The 17944-nt window shown below is 45.0% G+C and overlaps 1 protein-coding gene across 1 annotated transcript; it reads left to right on the plus strand.

The window, feature by feature from the left end:
* Positions 1-2021: 2021 nt before the first annotated feature.
* RRAD (RRAD, Ras related glycolysis inhibitor and calcium channel regulator) lies at positions 2022-6355 on the plus strand. Its single transcript, XM_066328002.1, has 5 exons — positions 2022-2101; positions 2497-2834; positions 2972-3045; positions 3567-3771; positions 5234-6355. The coding sequence occupies exons 2-5, from the start codon at positions 2501-2503 to the stop codon at positions 5509-5511; spliced, it is 891 nt and encodes a 296-aa protein (XP_066184099.1). The 5' UTR covers positions 2022-2101; positions 2497-2500; the 3' UTR covers positions 5512-6355.
* The last annotated feature ends 11589 nt before the right edge of the window (positions 6356-17944 follow it).

Here is a 17944-nt window from a genome sequence, read left to right on the forward strand (position 1 = left end):
TGCTGGCAAAATACCCCAGTGTTTGCCATGGAATCCTGAGTTTTCTGTATGATTTCTACTGGGTATAATTTTATTTTCAGTCCCTTTTCCTGCTGAAACACTGCTCTCTCCAAGTTTTTATTCATCACTTTGACATATGCCTTTCCTGATAGTTTTTGGCTAGCAAGTGATCTGTCTCACATCTACATCATTAAAAAATCCCTAATTCTCATCAGCAAAAGGCTTGGAATACAGCTTCTCTAAGCTGTGTCAATGAAATCCCCATTTTAGTGTGTTTCCAGTCCAACAGTGCTCTATGTGGTACAGAAGTGGTGCTGTTTCTTTGGTTCTGTTGCTTCTCAGATTTCTCTTTTTTCATGCAGAAAAGAATTAAAAATACCCCCACTTCATATGCCAACTTCTATAATGTGACCCTGGCACACAGTAAAGGCATGAAACAAAGTTTGGTGCAAAAGACATAAAAACTCCCTGAGAATAGTTGCAGATGACAATTTCAGGCATAAAACCCCCAGATTTTAAGGAGGGCAGCTGAAGACCATCCACATCTAGGAGTGTATTTAGGTAATTAATTGTCTGTAAATTCAGAATGATTAAGGTGGTTTGGCAGATTCCAGTTTACCCAACTAAAGTACCCACCGTTCCAATGCTAACCGTAATTTATTTAACATATGGTTCCAAATGCTAGCCAGGGGTTTCTAACTCAGTTCGGTTAGCTGAAGCACGCGTGTTTTGCCACCAAACTCTGACTATTTAAACTGACAAGGCTATTTTGGTTTTGTAAGACAGGCAGGGACAACTTGCTGCAAGCACTTGGTGATCTTTAACCACCACATTAACACTCTCAACACTCCCAGTTTATCAGCGTGAAGAGGCCAAAACCACCCCAAAATCGTGGACTGGAGAATTAGAATTGGCTCCTGAAAATAACAGAATATTCACGCACTTAGCCCAATCCCACAGAGTTTTCTTTCCCTTACTTTATTCCCTACATCTCGAGCTTCGTTTCCATCACCTCCCTCCCTCTTGCCTTCTTTAACCTTGTTTCTGCCGCTGGTTTGGAAACCCTAAAACTGTCACGAATGTGATGGCAGCCGTCCCTGCCCGGAGTCACAGGGATTTTCCCGCTCTGCTCTGTAATCTCTCAGGAGCAGGGGCCAGGGCTATTTCGGCCCTACAACGTCGGACTTCTTTCGGTTGCTAAGTAAACAACAAACTGTATACACGGGCCGGGTGAGGCACGCAGGAGACAAGTATAGTTATCTGCTGAGTCCTTTCTTCACCCGATCACATGCGCATGACTGGGCCGCTCATGAGATAAGACTTTTCAGTGTCTCGCTTTGCGGCTCAGGTGAAAGTGAGAGGAGAATGTGACCTTTCTGTTTGATGCTGGCCCCTCAGAGCGCTCACCCCGCACGTGGGGCGGTGGCAGGGCCGTGTGAGCCCGGCCACGGCCAGCGCGGGGCACGCAAAGAGTGCGGTGTTTCCCCTAACACTGCTGAACGCGCCACAAACAACTCCCGCGCCGTGACACAGCTCCGGGGAGCTCCCTGCGCTCTTACACACGGGCTGGGAGGGGAAACACGGGACACACACAGCAAATACTGCGGGCGTTGCACCGGGGGCAGCGGGAGGGGAGCGCTGGGGGCACAGAGAGGGCAGGCAGGGCGCTGGAGCCGAGCCCGGCACCCCGCAGTCGGCACAGCCGCGCTCCGGGACCAGCCCCCGCTTCCCCCTGCGCTCGCTGCCGGCCGAGCCGCGCCGGCGGGCGGGAGCCCCGCGCTGCCGGCGGAGCGGAGCGGAGCGGATCGTGCCTCCCGCCACCCCCGGGGGGCTCCCGCCTCCTCCCGGGCTCCCCGCGCCGCCGCCGCCCCCGCACAGCGCGCCGGAGCCCGCGGGGGCGGCGGCGCTGCCGAGGATGCGCTGGCGGAGCGCCCGCAGAGCGTCACGGCGGGGAGGGCCCCCGCCTCCGCCGGGACATAAAGAGCCGAGCGGGCAGCGGCGGCGGCAGCAGCGCTCGGGGAGCTCCCGCGGCAGCACCGGGGAATCCCTCACTGATCCTCAGCGACCCGCACCGCGCCCTCGCTCCGCGCAGCGCCCCGAGGTAAGCGGGGCTGGGGCTGTGCGGGGCAGGGACTGTCCGGGGCTGAGGCTGAGGCTGAGGCTGGCTGGGGCTGGCGCTGGGGCTGGGGCTGTCCGGCGCTGGGGCTGGCGCTGGGGCAGGGGCTGTCCGGCGCTGGGGCTGGGGCTGTCCGGCGCTGGGGCTGGGGCTGTCCGGCGCTGGGGCTGGGGCTGTCCGGCGCTGGGGCAGGGGCTGTCCGGCGCTGGGGCAGGGGCTGTCCGGCGCTGGGGCAGGGGCTGTCCGGCGCTGGGGCAGGGGCTGTCCGGAGCTAGGGCTGTCCGGGGCTGTGACCGTCGCGGCTCCGCGGTGAGGGGCAGCGGGAACTGGCGGCCGCGCTGTGCCCGCAGCCCGGGCTGACAGCCGTGTCCTGCCCGCAGCCCGATGACCCTGAACCGCGGCGACAAGCGGCGCGGCAGCACGCCGTTCGCGGCGCAGCAGCACCTGCACCGCCGCAGCATGCCCGTGGACGAGCGCGACCTGCGGCCGCTGCCGCCCGACGAGCTGTCGGGTTTGGTGCGCTGCACCTCGTACAGCCCCGGCGGAGCGCACCGCCAGAGCTGGGCCTCCGACTCCTCCGACTCCGTCATCTCCTCGGGCAGCGACTCCGACGGCAGCCTCTACAAGGTGATCCTGCTGGGCGAGCACGGCGTCGGCAAGACCAGCCTGGCGCGCATCTTCGGCGGCGTGGAGGACTGCGCGGACGCGGAGGATGCCGGTGAGGGCACGGCGGGCTCGGAGGAGTCGGGGACCCCCGGCTGGGAGCCTCCCCTGCGGCCATCCCCTCCCCGGCCACCGGCAGGGATGGAGGAGAATAACTTCTTTCACTGAGCCGTTTTTTTCCCCCCCCCGTAGGAAATACATACGACAGGTCAATTATAGTTGATGGAGAAGAAGCATCTCTCGTGGTGTTTGATATATGGGAGCAGGTACTTATAGCTCTTTCTTTATGCTTTTGCTTTATGGCTTGGTCTGTAGTTCTCTTTAAAAAAAAAAAAAAAAGTTGACACGGAACAACTGTGCCTATTTGTTCAATCAGATAAGTAACATAAAAAATTGGAATTCATACTGCCTTTTGTTCTCTCTGCAATTAATTTCTTGTAGCTGGGCAGGCAGTTTAAAACCCTGAATAGAGCTGAGTGAGATTCTCTTAATGCTTTGAATAATCACTATTTTACATGAGCAGCCCAGGGAATCACTGTAAAATTAAAGATTGTCAATCTGAGCAGTGCAGATCTGATAGTATTTCTGGAAACAAGTGAAATTTATCTTGTTTTGTATTTTAAATAACAAAATCTTCGAAATTTTAAGGAGATTGGTTTACTCTCACTTACTTTTTAAAAAATAAAACTATGAACAGAATCTTTAAGGTGCTTAGAGTAATAAATCATCATTCAGTGTTAAATACCCTTTTCAGCACAATAAATCCATTTCTTGTCTGTTGTTTCAGGATGATGGCCAATGGCTCCAGAATCACTGCATGAAAATGGGAGATGCCTATATTATTGTATACTCAGTGACAGACAAAGTTAGTTTTGAAAAGGCTTCTGAGCTAAGAATCCAGCTGAGAAGAGCAAGGCAAACAGAGGACATTCCTATTATCCTTGTGGGAAATAAAAGTGACCTGGTCAGGTCCCGGGAGGTCTCAGTTGATGGTAAGAGGCATTGCATTTTACAAGTGCTGTCTAAAGTAGTAGCAAAGGCTGTGCAGGATCATGGCCAATAGGAATAGTCTGGGTTTGGTGTAGAAAAATGTGTGATTTGAGGATCACTGGGGAAGTGCTGAGGCACCACAGAAAGCACTGGAGATGGTTGTGGGGGAAGATGTGTGGCTGTGCAGAGCTCTGAGCTGCAGTGTGAGAGGAAAATGCATCAGAGCTGCAGCTTCAGCACAGGGATGTGACAGTCTGAGCTGTGCTCTGTAAGGGACACAGTGCCATGTCACAGAGCCCAGGCAGCCTCAGGAAAGGGGGTCCCACACAGCCCGTGCAACCCTTTCTGCTGGAGGTGACTCCTTCACATTTGGGCTGAGCTGGTGGCACCAGGCTCATACAACTCAAAAGCCTTTTTGTGGATCTTCTCTAGCTGTCATCAATGAGAATCCTCTCAGCCAGTTCCAGCTGGCATTTGGGCACCTGGAGCACAGGAACCAATGCCAACACCACAGAATTGATTCTGCTTATTTAAACACTTTGTGAGGCCTTTTCTTTGGCTGGGTTTTGTTTTGGGATGGGTTTTTTGTTTTCCACTGGAAATGATACTCTGAAATATTGGTGCCTTGGTGATGAACCATCTCTCCCTATCTGGTTTGCCATGCTCCCAGTGTTAAATTCCTGCACAGGGAATTGACTGGAGTTCATGAGGAGATCACTTTTTCAGGCTGGGGCAGGGCATGGTTGACCTGTCCAAGCTCTGACATTTGTGCTTTCCTCAGGTTTACAACTCTGTCCTTATTTACCACAGCTGACTGTGGAAATTTGTGGAGTAGCAATGTTCCAGGGTTAAGTGCTTATGTCCAGAACACTGAACATCTTATATTTCAAATTCAGCCCTGGTCAGATTCAGTGGTGCACAACTTAGTGACCTCTACTGATGTGTTCAATGACTTGACCTTGTGGCCTGTATCAGCTCCACTTCTATTGGTGTGGAAAACTCACTTGTTACAGCAAGAGAGAGATGCAGAATTGCTCAACAGCTTCCAGAATAAACCCCATTTTTTTCTGCACCTCATTGCAGTGAATCTTTACCAAAAATCATTTTAATGCAAAACCAGGACACTCACTCACACTGTTTCACATCAAACAGCAAGCATGCTTCCAAGTGCCTCTCCTAAATCAGCTTTAGCTCTTAAGCAGTACATGGACAGTCTGGCTGAAGGACTATTACTGCCATGTATTCAGTTCCATGGATCAAATGAGATTTCTGACCATAGCACAACAAAACCACGAACAGCAAGGGGGCAAAACCATGAAAGCCAATTTGGGCTTTCCTATTTTGCAGTAATTGCGTTGAAGGCACTTCCCTTACTTTGAAGCAATTTTTGTTTTGTTTCTCGGGCAGTACGTGTGAAGAGAAAACCATCTCCACTCACCTTCCTGTGTGTCTTTCCCCCTGCAGAGGGCCGGGCGTGTGCCGTGGTGTTTGACTGCAAGTTCATCGAGACCTCGGCCGCTCTGCACCACAACGTGCAGGACCTGTTCGAGGGCATCGTGCGGCAGATCCGCCTGCGCAAGGACAGCAAGGAGGACAACGCCCGCAGGATGGCCAACACCAAGAGGAGGGAGAGCATCAGCAAAAAGGCCAAGCGGTTCCTCGGCAGGATTGTGGCAAAGAACAATAAGAAGATGGCTTTCAAAGCAAAATCCAAGTCTTGCCACGACTTGTCTGTGCTATAGGAGCTCTCAGTGTCGCAGGCGGGATGAGCAGAACAGACACCCGACTGCTCAGAGAAGGGTGGAGATGATCCTCGTGCTGATCACAGCCATGACTTTTCCATTGAGACTCTCGTTAATGCCTTAAGGTGCTCAAGCAAGTCTGGAAGTTACACTACAGTGCTTCATTGACAGACGGTTAAAGTGTCAGTGTGTGCAAGTGAATGAACTAACTTGAAATATGAGGCTTGACATGCCCACTGTGTACATATGTTCTATATCTTCTTGTCTTGTGGATACCAGAGATGCAAAGATAAGAAAGGATAACTATCACCATAGACTTGTCTCATTTGCAGAGCAAAACTGAAACTTGTACGCAGGCTCGTACACTCTTTTTAGTGTAAAGCTAGCAATGATAAATCTTTTTAAACTTAAATGTGGGGAGAGGGGGGTAGAACAACAGTAGAATGGGAGAAAAATTATATATATATTTAAATACAGAACAGATATCATTTTATGAAGTTAATTTGCACTTCCATTAACTGTTATTCAATTAATTGGTTACTTGTTTACATGCAGATTTTATAATAAAATATTATTTCCTCTAATAATAAACTGTGCTTTTCTCATAATGTGGATAAAGAATGAGAGAGCAGTATTTTTATACTGACCTTTTTCCACTGTACAAAATGTTATACACAGGCTGAAGATTTACATGTGATAAAGTTCTGGAACAGGGTGAATTGGGAAAATCCTTTGTCCTTTTCTTCTTTTAAGAAGTAAACCCTGCTTTTATGAACACTCTACTTCAATATCTCTTCTTGGGAAGGGAGCCCCTGACCCTTCATATTATTGTTCATCCTCAACCTGGTTCTCATCAGCTCTGGCAGGAGCAGGGCATTATATACTGCCTTTAGTGAGATTGATGTGTTGTTTATATTGATAAATTGAGCCCTGTAATGTTTGAAGTCCTCTCCTGGCTTGAAGGTCTTGTGTTACAGCCAATAAGCAAATGCAGGACGTTGCTTTTTTCCTTTTTGGCAGCAGTATATTTGTCTAATCTACTCCCACTCCTGTAGATAGCTTCCAGTGATTTCAAGAAGTTCAAAGCAGTCTGCCAAGGGTGTTTGAAGGAGCTGTAGGATTCAGTTGTGTGCAGTGGCCTTCAGTGCTGTTTTTGTGGCAATTTAGTGTGTTATAACCAGTGTTTTTCCATAAATTTTCCCTATTTGCTATTAATGAAGTTAAAACCAAACGTTGCAGTGCAAGAACTGGGACTTGTGGCATTTTCTTTATAAATTCTTCTTCATAGGATAAATTCTCTTAAAAATAACCCATAAACTCTGTTCTCACAACCCATAAAACACACATTCCTCTGTCTCTTTCCACTCTCCCTGCCTGAGTTCAGTCCATCAGAGATGGTTCCAGCTGCCTGAGAGCGCAGTTTATCCATGGTTTTAGAGGGGCTGAGCTTTCCCAAAGCTCTGGGAGGCTTCCTCAGGTCTCACACCTTGCATTGGGCTTCCAGAGCTCAGCAAACAAATGTCCCTGGAGTTATCCTAGTGCTGGGGCACTCCTCGGGGAACAGTGCAGGAATTCACATGGGGAATGCAAGAATTAGCAAATTAGCACCTCCTGCCGTGCTGCTGGTGGGTCTGGCTGCTTACATGCCCAGTGTGGTTTGTGTTGCTGCTCACAGGTCACATTTCTTGTGAAAAGAAGTGTTGCCTTTGTGTTCTGAGTGGTCTGAAGTGAATGATTCTGTCCTCCAGTCAAAGCTCACATTTACCTGAGCAGACACTTTAATTGGATTTGGCTTTATTTTTCCACTACCCTTGCTTCCCGGTGAGCTGTTTTCTGTTACATATCTATTATTATCTATTATATATCTATTATAGTTCAGTATGGGGCATCTGACCACTGTCAGTATGGCACCAGGCTTCTCTGTACCCCAAAGCTTCAACACCAAAGCAATTGCTCTAATCCTGAAAATTCTACAGCAAGAGCGGCCAAGTTTGGCACATCCCTATTCAGGTACACATCAAGGTTAATGACAAAACTTCATTGTGTTCCCTGTTGGCAAAGCCTTGAACTTTTGTTTGCCCTTTGCTTTCACAGTGACCAGGAAAGGACTGACCTGTCTGACTGATTTATGGGATGAAATCCTGTCCATAATAAATACCAGGAGTGTAAGATTAGGCATTTCACAGAGTGACAATGATGTGTTGCATCACTGCAGCTGCAAAACCTCTTCAAGGTTGTGGTTACCAGCTGTGATTTTCACACACTGACATACAAATCAGATGGTTTTTGCTGTTCATGATCTCAAAGGTCAGTTTGGGGCAATTCTTAAGCCTGAGATATTTCTGAGGAACTCTAGCACATTCCAAGTGACTCATTTATACTGTAGAAAAGAATTTGTATTTTGGAAGTATGTCATATAGGACACTGTGAGACAATAAACAGTGAGTCACTCTAAAGAACCATGGGCTAATCTAGAACATTTTCTAATCACTTAATATTGTATAATAAAGTACTTATTCAAATCCTCAGTGTACTAATCTTTTTCATTCATTTGTTTGTACAGGTATTTGCATAATTCAGTCATGGCTCTTGAGGAGGGGAAGGTTTGTTGTTATTGTAGCTCTGACAATAATCTGCTCTAGACCAAGATGCTGTAGGAGTATTATTATGAATACTATTTTGCAGAGACTTTTTGGAAGTGCATATGCAGCACTAGATAAAAATCAGTAACAGGCTGACAAATGTCTCTAGAATCCACTTTCTTCAAAAGGTTATCTGTATCCTCAAACATCTGAAAGTTATCTGTGAGATTTTGTAATTTGAGATGTTTTACTGTTGTGGTTACTCAGATTCTTGTAATTAATGGGGTGAATCTGTTATATGAAAATAGTGAGTCCCAGACAGCAATATCTTCTCTAATTATTACCAAGCAGAACTTAGTATGAGGGATAACACATGAGTTTTCCTATTTTTGGCCAATACACATCAGTTTTAATTTGGAGAGACAGTTCACACAGTCATTTAATCTTTACTGCTTTCCCTGCTGCTGCCAGCTGAAGTTCCTACTACTGCTAATTGTGGTGGTGGATTCTGTGTTGGCACAAATCCATTTGGAACAGCCAGTTATTAACAACCACAGTGCAAGGACATTGCCTTTTATATGTGACACACATGTTAGGAAAACAAATCAAACTCTCTGTGCTTGCTATGCTAAACTAGATTCTGTGCATTCTTCACCATATGAAAAATGTGAAAAATATCATTCCCCCACCTGCCAAAACCACGAAGCAGAAAATCATGTCACATAAATATAGACGAAATGTTTTCTGCTGGGGAAGACTTGGCATCACCAAAAATGAAGTTTTACTCAGAAGCATTTTCTCAAAATAGGAGTAGAAAAACCAGAGCATGATCTACATAGTAACATTGCATAACATCACCATTCCTCACTGAGAAAGAAAATATAGTGGGTTGACAGTGATTAAGAATGCAGTGTATGACAGAAAACTGGGAAGATGTAGTCTAAAAAAAGTGAGTTAATGTTTTCTTATATCATGCTGAAATTTACTTCAGTGCGCTTAATTTTATTGAAAGACGATACAGGTTTAATTTCAAGCACTTCACAGAGACCTGAATGAACCTGCACTTGCAATCAAAAGTGATGCTGTGCATTCCAGGAGGTTCCTTTAACCCATAATATACCACAAGACCTCTGGCATTGTCATGGACACCTTGAGTCACCCTTTGCACAAAGGAACACCTGGACACCAATACTACTGAAGATACGAATCTCTAAAAACTGAAATAGTAAATGAAAGCCACTGTCCTTATGCTCTGTGCCATGGATGTTGAACAGAGAAAGAAAAGAAAAAAAAGAGAACAAATCCCAGTTTGCATGTCTGCAAATAATGTTTCTGTAGCCACTCTTCAGAATTCAAGAGGGAACAACAAGGTTTAACTTAAATATGTACTAAGGATTTCAGTACTAGAAGGTAGGAAGCAGGCTAAAAAAATTACTTCACCAACAAAATAATATCAGTTAAGTACCACAGAAGTGTTCTGGCCACTGGTTAAAATGGCAGTTGTATGTCTTGAAGACTTTCCTCTCTCTTTCTGACTTCTCCCTCTCCCCTTTTTGCCTATTTATAAATGTGCTGCTGAATGAATCATTTGAAACCAATTAGGAGCCTACAGATCTTTCTTTTAACCCCTAATAATTCCAATATTTATCACAGGAAATAAAGAAAATATTAATCTGAATTAAAATTTAGTCCTCAGAGACAGAGATAAATAGAATATGTTTGAAAATATTAATTTTCCCACCCTCCTAAAAAAGCCTCACTAAGTTCTTATGCAGTGTAGGAAAAAAAGTCCAAAAAGGATTTGGACCACAAGTCCATGGTTCAGTAAGACCCAGGAAAATCTCCTCAGCTTGTTCCTGGCAGTAAGTCCATCAGCCTCACTTTATTAGCAGAAATAATTATGTACTGTTAAGCTCGCAGTCCCACTGAAGCCTCTGACCCTTTCTTGGGGAATGACAGTTTTCAGTTCAGGAGATGCCCAGGCAGAGGGACAGAAAATTTAGTCACATATGAATTGGATTATTGCAATGCCTTGTGCTCGACAAAGAGCCTCTAGGAGCTGCAGGTGGGAAATGCAGCCCTGCAGATGGAGCTGGTTTGGCCAGAGGAGCTCCAATGCAGCCCTGCAGATGGAGCTGGCTGTGGCCAGAGGAGCTCCAATGCAGCCCTGCAGATGGAGTTGGATTGGCCAGAGGAGCTCCAATGCAGCCGTGCAGATGGAGCTGGATTGGCCAGAGGAGCTCCAATGCAGCCCTGCAGATGGAGCTGGCTGTGGCCAGAGGGGCTCAGCTCCCCCGAGGGCAGGGCTGGGCTCCCACACTGCCCAGCTGAAGTGGTGGCCTCAGAAAGGCTGGGAATGGCATTGGACTAATGGCAGAAATGCCTCCCTTTGCTGCACGTCTCTTGGCTGGCTGCAAAGCTGGTTGGACACACCACAGTCCCAGCATGGCTGGAATTTGGAGTGCTCCACAAGAGCAAAGCCTGCATTTCTGATGGCAGGGATGCAGGTAGCTCATTGCAGGTGTTGGGGCCACCACAGCTGAGGGCATCTGGCACTGCCCTGGGGAGGAATGAGCAGGGCAGGACCTCCTGCAGGTCAGGGATGCACATTTGTGACTGGCTTCACACACACATGGAGCTTTAAATCCACTCATTTCCTCCCAGACCTGCGCATGGAATTCCGAGGGTCCACCACCGTCCCCTCAATGAAAACAAGAACTGTGGGGATCAGCCAGGTGCTGAACAACTTTCTCACAGACTTTTCAGCTTTGGGTGTCTCAGCTGTGGGGCACCTTTGTCACATGCTTTGCGTGTCAGCTGCAGCTTTATCTCTGCAGCCTCCATGGTAACACTGTCACCCTTGCACTGTGCTGCTGCTGCACGACTTTCTGGGAATCATCAGCTGTGACACGAACCTGGGCACCCAGCTCACTGCTTCCCATAACATTGTCTGCGTAAAAAATGTCAGATTTTGCTGCACTTAAGTCCCTGATTAAGACAGCATAGCAAATTAAATTACTCTCTTCCTGAATGTCAGGGCTGTGGTTGCATTTGCAAGGCAAAGGGAAAGCAAGATTTCCAGCTGATCTGTGTATGGAGAAAAGAAAGGAAAACTTGTGGAATCCAATAGCCACCTCTCATTTTTACCCTCTGGTCATTTTTTCAATTGAAATAGTTTTGGCTATTGAATATTGTTGTGTATGCTCTTCTGACCTCTCACTACTCATGAATTCTTTTCTCTCTATTCTTCCTGCCCAGACCCATATGGAAAAATCTTAGAAGTCTAACACATTAAATCTCAGGGAAAACAAGTAAGGTGGAAGATATGAGCAGTTGCAAAGTTTGCATGATTTCGAAAGGCACTAATAAAAGCATTTTATTCAACAAGTTAACATTTCTGTGCAGGGTTTACAACTCACAGTCTACAACACTTTGGTGGCCCATTAAACTAAAAAAAAAAAAAAAAAAAATCTGTGTTATAGAAAACACAGAACTATTCATCTTCACCAATAATAAATATTTTCTGTGGCTTTTATATACTCTGCAGCAGATACAAGTCTGTGGTAAATTGCACAGAGGTAGAGAAAACAGAAACTACAAGACCAGGCTGTTCCAACCTACCTTTTTGTCATTACCAACAACGAGCTTTCACTTGTGCAAATAAAGACCAGTTCACATGTATGATAAACACACAACAAATACATCTACATCAGTTCATTACTGCTGGACTGCTTTTCTTCCTTTTTTCTTCTTAGGTAGTAATTACAAAGGATAGCAATGGAGGTCTAAGTTATAGCATGGAAATAAATAAGCACAAAAATAAGGCAGCAGGCAGCACTGAGTGAGCAAATGATGTCTCCTGCACTTCTCTCTCATAGTCAGAGTTAGATTTTCAAGACTCTGCAGAGCTGAAGGATCCCTGCATTCTCCACAACATTTATCCAAAGGCTGAGCTGGACAAGAACCAGAGCAGAACTCCTGAACAGCCAAGTCCTCAAGCACGAAGATTTAGGTTGCAAATAAGCACCAATGCACATCCTACTTTCCCAGGGTTTCATTAGCAGAATGTCCAGCTCTGTTTAGAAAGGTTTCAGGGGTTCTAGAAAATGGTACGTTGTATTAGAAAAACATACTCAACCCCAAAAAGATGTTAGGAGCTTTTAATGAACAGTTTCATTCTTAGCCTTCAGAATATTAGTAGTAAATTAAATTCTTATTTGAATTTTACAGATCTTGGCTTGGCTAGTAATTGGTTCATTTTAAATTACAGGGTAATTAAAATTAGGAAACAAATCATTATTATTTCAGTGCCAAAGTAATGTTTTGCCCTTCAAGGGTAAGATGGGTTAAGGAGCATTGCATTTTAACCATAGAAACTGTGAATTGCTTAACTTTCTCTTTTTTTCCTGGCTTGGATTGCAACCCCTTTAAACTCCCCCTGCTTTCCCCTGTCCCCTCCTCAGTGTGAGTGAGGACATCTCCAGACTTTGAAGTGAGCCCTGCAGTCGTGTGTTTTTCCTGTTTTTCTGCTCTTTCCTTTCTCTTTGAATGACTACTGCTAATACAGTATTCAGCTGAGGAGTCTGATGTAGAGCAGTTGTCAAGTCCAAAAGAACAAACCACAGGCAAATTTTGACAGGAGTTTGGATGTTGTGACTACTGTAGAGGCAAATTAGTATTTTGGGTGGTAACTTCAGGACATCCTTGGCTGGACAAAGACTTTTAATACTCTCATTAATAAATGTATAGTCAGTACGAAAAACATGTCAGTATTTTGTGGCTTTGTTTTCATTTAAGAGCTTTTAAGCATTCAAGTACTCTAAATTCTCAGTTTTGTGCTGAGTGAGGTAAGTTTGGTGGCTTATAGAAATGAAGTATTCTACTTATAGAAATGAAGTATTTCTATAAAATCAAATTTAATTTACACTGAATTTTCCAGGATTTTTAATTTGGGTCTCGTGGTCAGACTGACCCTGTGCTGGCACCCACTGGAGACAGACAAAAGACAGAGCAAAAAGGAGAGAGCACTGACATGGACTCTGTGTGCAGCTTGATTTTCCATTCCAGAGCAGAGCTGGAGGGTTTGTGATGCAAACCAGCCCCAAGTGCCCTGCTGGAGCTGCAGCCAGAGCATGGAGAGGAGAAAGGGCACAGGAATCCTGCAGGTCCAGGAGATTTGGGCACCCTGGGTCACCTCTGCTGCCAGCTGCTCCCTGCCCAACCCCCACAGCCAAATCCAGGGCTTCTGGGGCTGGGGCAGAAAAAGGAAGGACAACCAGAGGAGGAATAAAAGCATCACTTACAATAATTCCTGGTCTCTGAGCTGCCTCAAGAAGCAGCACAAGGATTGCTGACTTCAGCAAGGAGCTGTGCTTGAAAAAGACCAAGGCAAAAGTTTCCAAAGTGCTCAAGGAGGAGTTTGCTGTTCCATGCCATGGTGAGAAACTTCCTGCATCTCAAAGCATCTCCTCCACTCTTCCTCTTCTCCCCTCCCCGTTTCCCCCAAGGAAACCTATTTTTAATTCACTGATTGTAAAGCTTTGTTTCCAAACAGCAGGATAGAGGTTTAATTAAAACTCCACCTGGTACTAACATAATCCAGCAAAATCCACTCATTTCAGGAAATAAATCCTTGATGAGGCTGGTTAACCAAAGAGATGCAATTTGGGCAGTCTTCTGCACTCTGCCTTGAATTGTGCTATATTTCTGTGAGAAAAACTCACCAAATCATTCAAATCTCTGAAATATTTTACATGATACTGGAAATGCTTATTAAGGTCACCTGGTGAATAATGGACAAAACCCATTCACTGCATATTAATGTTTTTTTGTCATTTCCACAAGGAAGAACAGGAAGAAAATCCTGAGCTGAATTTCCTACTTCGATGGCAAAGATGGCACAGCACCTCTGTTGTTAAATGAACACACAGCTTCATAATTCCTTATTCAACTCAGGGCTATTTATGCAAATAAAGTTATTAGGATCACAGGACAGATCCTGCTCTTTCCTGGAGAGTCAGCAGATTCAGGCCCTGCTTTTGGAAACACCAGCACTTGTGTCCTGTCAGCAGAGTACATTGCATGTGTAAAAATGAATGCACATATCCAAGGCTGTCAGTTTAGAGTTATTGCTACACCATGGGAAAAACAAAAATAGAACTTGGTATTGTGAGAGGGGCTGCATTGCCTCGTGAAAATGAGTGGTGCATTTGCCTTTTGAAAACAAAATAATTGCAGGGCAGTTTCTGTGAGACACAACCACGCTGGGGCAAAGACATTAGCAAGCAAAGAGAGTTTTCCAAACTCATCAAAACCAAAGCCAGGCAATTCCTCTACTGATGAGGGACATACTGAGCCTCAAAGGTGAATGTTACATTTTGTCCTTTTCTTTCACAATTCAGATCCATTCCAAGGGCATCTTGGAGAGTGGATAGTTCTGGATCCAGCTGCTTGAGCTTCCAGAATCGTTGCCTGATGAGATTCCTTCAGTTCTCTAATGCAAACAGAGAATCCTCTGGGGGCTGTCCTGAGGCTGGGGATAAGAAAAAAGCTGAATGTCCCCAAGAACTGATTGGGAGGACAATGTTTTCCTGCTGAGCCTGGCAAATATAATGTATTAAACACCACCTCGGTTAAGACACTGAGCTTTCCCTCAGACCTGACTGTAGCTGCATCTCCTCTCAGCAAAGATGCAGTACCTTAAAAAAGCACAAATAGGAAAATACTTCTGTTTTCAAGAGTATTTTTGAAAAAATGGCAAACTATGCACAGAAGGAATTTGAAATCTGCACCTCGTGTGACGTGTTTTGCACAGGAATGTTTTGACAGATGGATGCATTCAGACAGAGAAATTAAGAAAATGAACCAAATAAAGGTTTCCTGATTATTTTTGTTTCCAACATCTCAAATATTTGAATGACTAAACGAAAAAGTATGTTTCTATGTCTGGGAGGCAATTAACAACAACAAAACTGTGGACAGGTCTTCCATTCTATTTGATTAAAAATAGAGCAGAGGTCGGAGTCCTACAAAGACAAATGCTCCCACCGCACTGTCTGCTGCAGAAGAGCTTCGTTGAGTTCAGAGGAACAGTTTTAATTTAAGAAATTACACATCTGCTGGGGTTTTTGAGGAGCTGACCTGCCCCAGCTCTCTCTCCCCCACCTCTTTGCCAGCAGGAGCAGGTCCTGCTCCCACAGCCCTGGCTGACCCAGCTCAGGACTAAAAGCAGGGCTGAAATAGGACCTGGATGCTCCTCACCTGAGAGGGGCCATCCTTGCTTCTGAAAACGTCTCAAAGACCCACAGCAGTGTCCCAAAGCTCTCCCATTACAGCCTTCACTGGTGAGAGCTCTCCTGGACAGGCTGGTGTGTGTTAAAGAATGGATCAGAAATGAAACTGATGGGCAGCTTTACTGAAGGTGATTTTATTATTGCTCCTTCCCTGATTTGCTGATGTTTGGCCTTGTGCTTGATGCTACTTGAATAAAATTCAAAGTCACTTGTGCACATGTATTTGCAGAGCTGCTGCTCCAATGACTGAGCAGGACATCCACTGAGCTATTGCTCTTCTTTTTGTGCAAATCAATATTTTAATCTCAGAATAATTTATTTAAAAGACATCAGGATAATACTGACAAATTAAAATAGTACCCAATATTTACATGAAAACATGAGAAATCAAAATCCATCATTGGATTTTGTGGCTTTATATCATGGGAATGGTCAATTAAATTCATTCAATTATTTTAATTTAGTGTGTACCAGAGATGCAATTAAGCCAGTTTTCTGACACTGAGCCAGAGAGTAGGCACAGCTGGCCTTAAAAATAATTTTTCTACATCTTGTTGTTTTACCATTTACTTTCAGTAAACATAAGCATTTCCTCACAACTCTAATAATCATGCATTTAATTTTAACAAATAGTATTTACAATAAATGTTCCGTTCTGATCAAATTGCTGCTCCCAATTTGCTGGTATAAATGAGTTTTTCTTTCGCCCTGAACTCCTTTTTCCTTTGCAGGGCTATTTAAATGTCAGGCTCCAGGTGTGTGGCTGGTGCCAGCAGAACCATCATCAGTCTCACTTATGGAAAAATGTTACAGGGTGGTGCCAGCACAGCACCAAGGGCACTGTGGAACTCAGCCCCCTCTGTAATGAGCAGGTGTCAGCTGAGATCCCTGATAAATGCCTCCCCTCTGCTTAAGGCTGCTCAAGGGTGATTGCTATTTTTTTTTTCAAAGTTAAAACTCTGAGCCTTAAAAAGAAACATTTTCTTTGAAGCTGTAAATGAAAAAAATAATCCATAACCACGGTAGGTTAGAGTTAGGCCTTCTTGAAAGAAGTCAGTGTTTCTTTCCTTTATTCTTTCTTTGGAGTGAAGGCTCCAAGAGTAAATTTATTGAGAATAGTTACTGCTAGAGGTGTGTGCAGTAGGATGCTTACAGCCAGGGGAGTAAGTAGGAATCCTCCCTAGTTCTTGTTTAGGTGCTGTATGTTCCTAGTTCATTTATTTCATAGGAACAGCTGTGTTTTAATATATATGTATTTTAATAACATTTTAACATATTATTTGCTTCTTACTCTATTAATGTATTTTGAATTTATTTTTTAGTTATTTCTAAGCAAACCAGAAGATTAAAATTGCTTAAAAAGCTTTCTAGCTATGTTCTTTCATTTCATTTCAGAGTATCTAAAATAAAATTTACTGCCTACTTATTGATCATTTCCTTTCCATACCCGAAAATAGAAGCACTTTGCTTCTAATAATAACTTTGCTGTGACACATACCTTAGGATTCCGTAGAGTAGATGTTGTAGGACTCCACGTGCATAAAATCAAACAATCACAGAATCGCAGAATGGTTTGGGTTGGAAGGGACCTCAAATCCCACCCCAGCCATGGCAGGGACACCTTCCCAGGCTGCTCCAAGCCCCAATGTCCAGCCTGGCCTTGGGCACTGCCAGGGATCCAGGGTCAGCCACAGCTGCTCTGGGCACCCTGTGCCAGCCCTGCCCACCCTGCCAGGGAGGAATTTTAACAGAAGTCCCTGTTAAGAGAAATATTAGAATATTATAATAGGTGTGGTCTTGTCACTGACAAGGAATAAAACAGTGTTCATTTTTCAACTTCTTTTATCAGCATTAAAAGAAGGAAATAAACTTTTAGTGTTAAGTGCAGATTTATGATCCCAGCTATGCTCCATTGGAAAGATGGAAAGTCCCTTCCAATACAGAAACCCACTACAGGGCTGTCATCCTCCTATGAGTAGCTGCCTTATTCATGTGCCTAAAACTGGATGTCTGCTCAGGAAAGTGGGTGAATCATGGCCTGAATCAAGAGTTATTCTACTGAATTGGACTCATACTGCTGTGAGATGAGAATAGAACACAGAGGGACCCCTCTGTACTTTTTTCCTATATTTTCAAGCAAAGTGAGTCTCAAGCAGCAAGGAGAGCAGAGGACTGGAATGAGGAGGCAGCTGACTGTAGATAAAAGAGGGGCAGGGGAAGGGAGGCCTGGGTGAGTTGTTCCTCCTCTGGAGGCAATCTCTGTGGGTCTCTTTGTGCAGGTTACCCCTCTCTCTTCTCACCCCACTGCCAGCCAGACTCACACACAGCGGGGCTGCAGCTTCCCAGCACTGTCACAGAATGCTGACAGATCCACATCAGTGACAGCAGCGAAAGAGCAGGGTCAGGTTTAGTTCTGGGCTCTCTGAACAAACTGGGGTCTCAACAAGGGCCAGATAAATCCAAATATTCAGAAATCTATGGTGATCAGACAAGACACGCCTTCACAGTAATAATAATGGGATATTTGGATCACAACACTGTGATCCAAGAACAGGGGAA

The sequence above is a fragment of the Sylvia atricapilla genome, chromosome 12 (genome assembly GCF_009819655.1).
Source record: "Sylvia atricapilla isolate bSylAtr1 chromosome 12, bSylAtr1.pri, whole genome shotgun sequence".
In the NCBI taxonomy this organism is placed as follows: Eukaryota; Metazoa; Chordata; class Aves; order Passeriformes; family Sylviidae; genus Sylvia; species Sylvia atricapilla.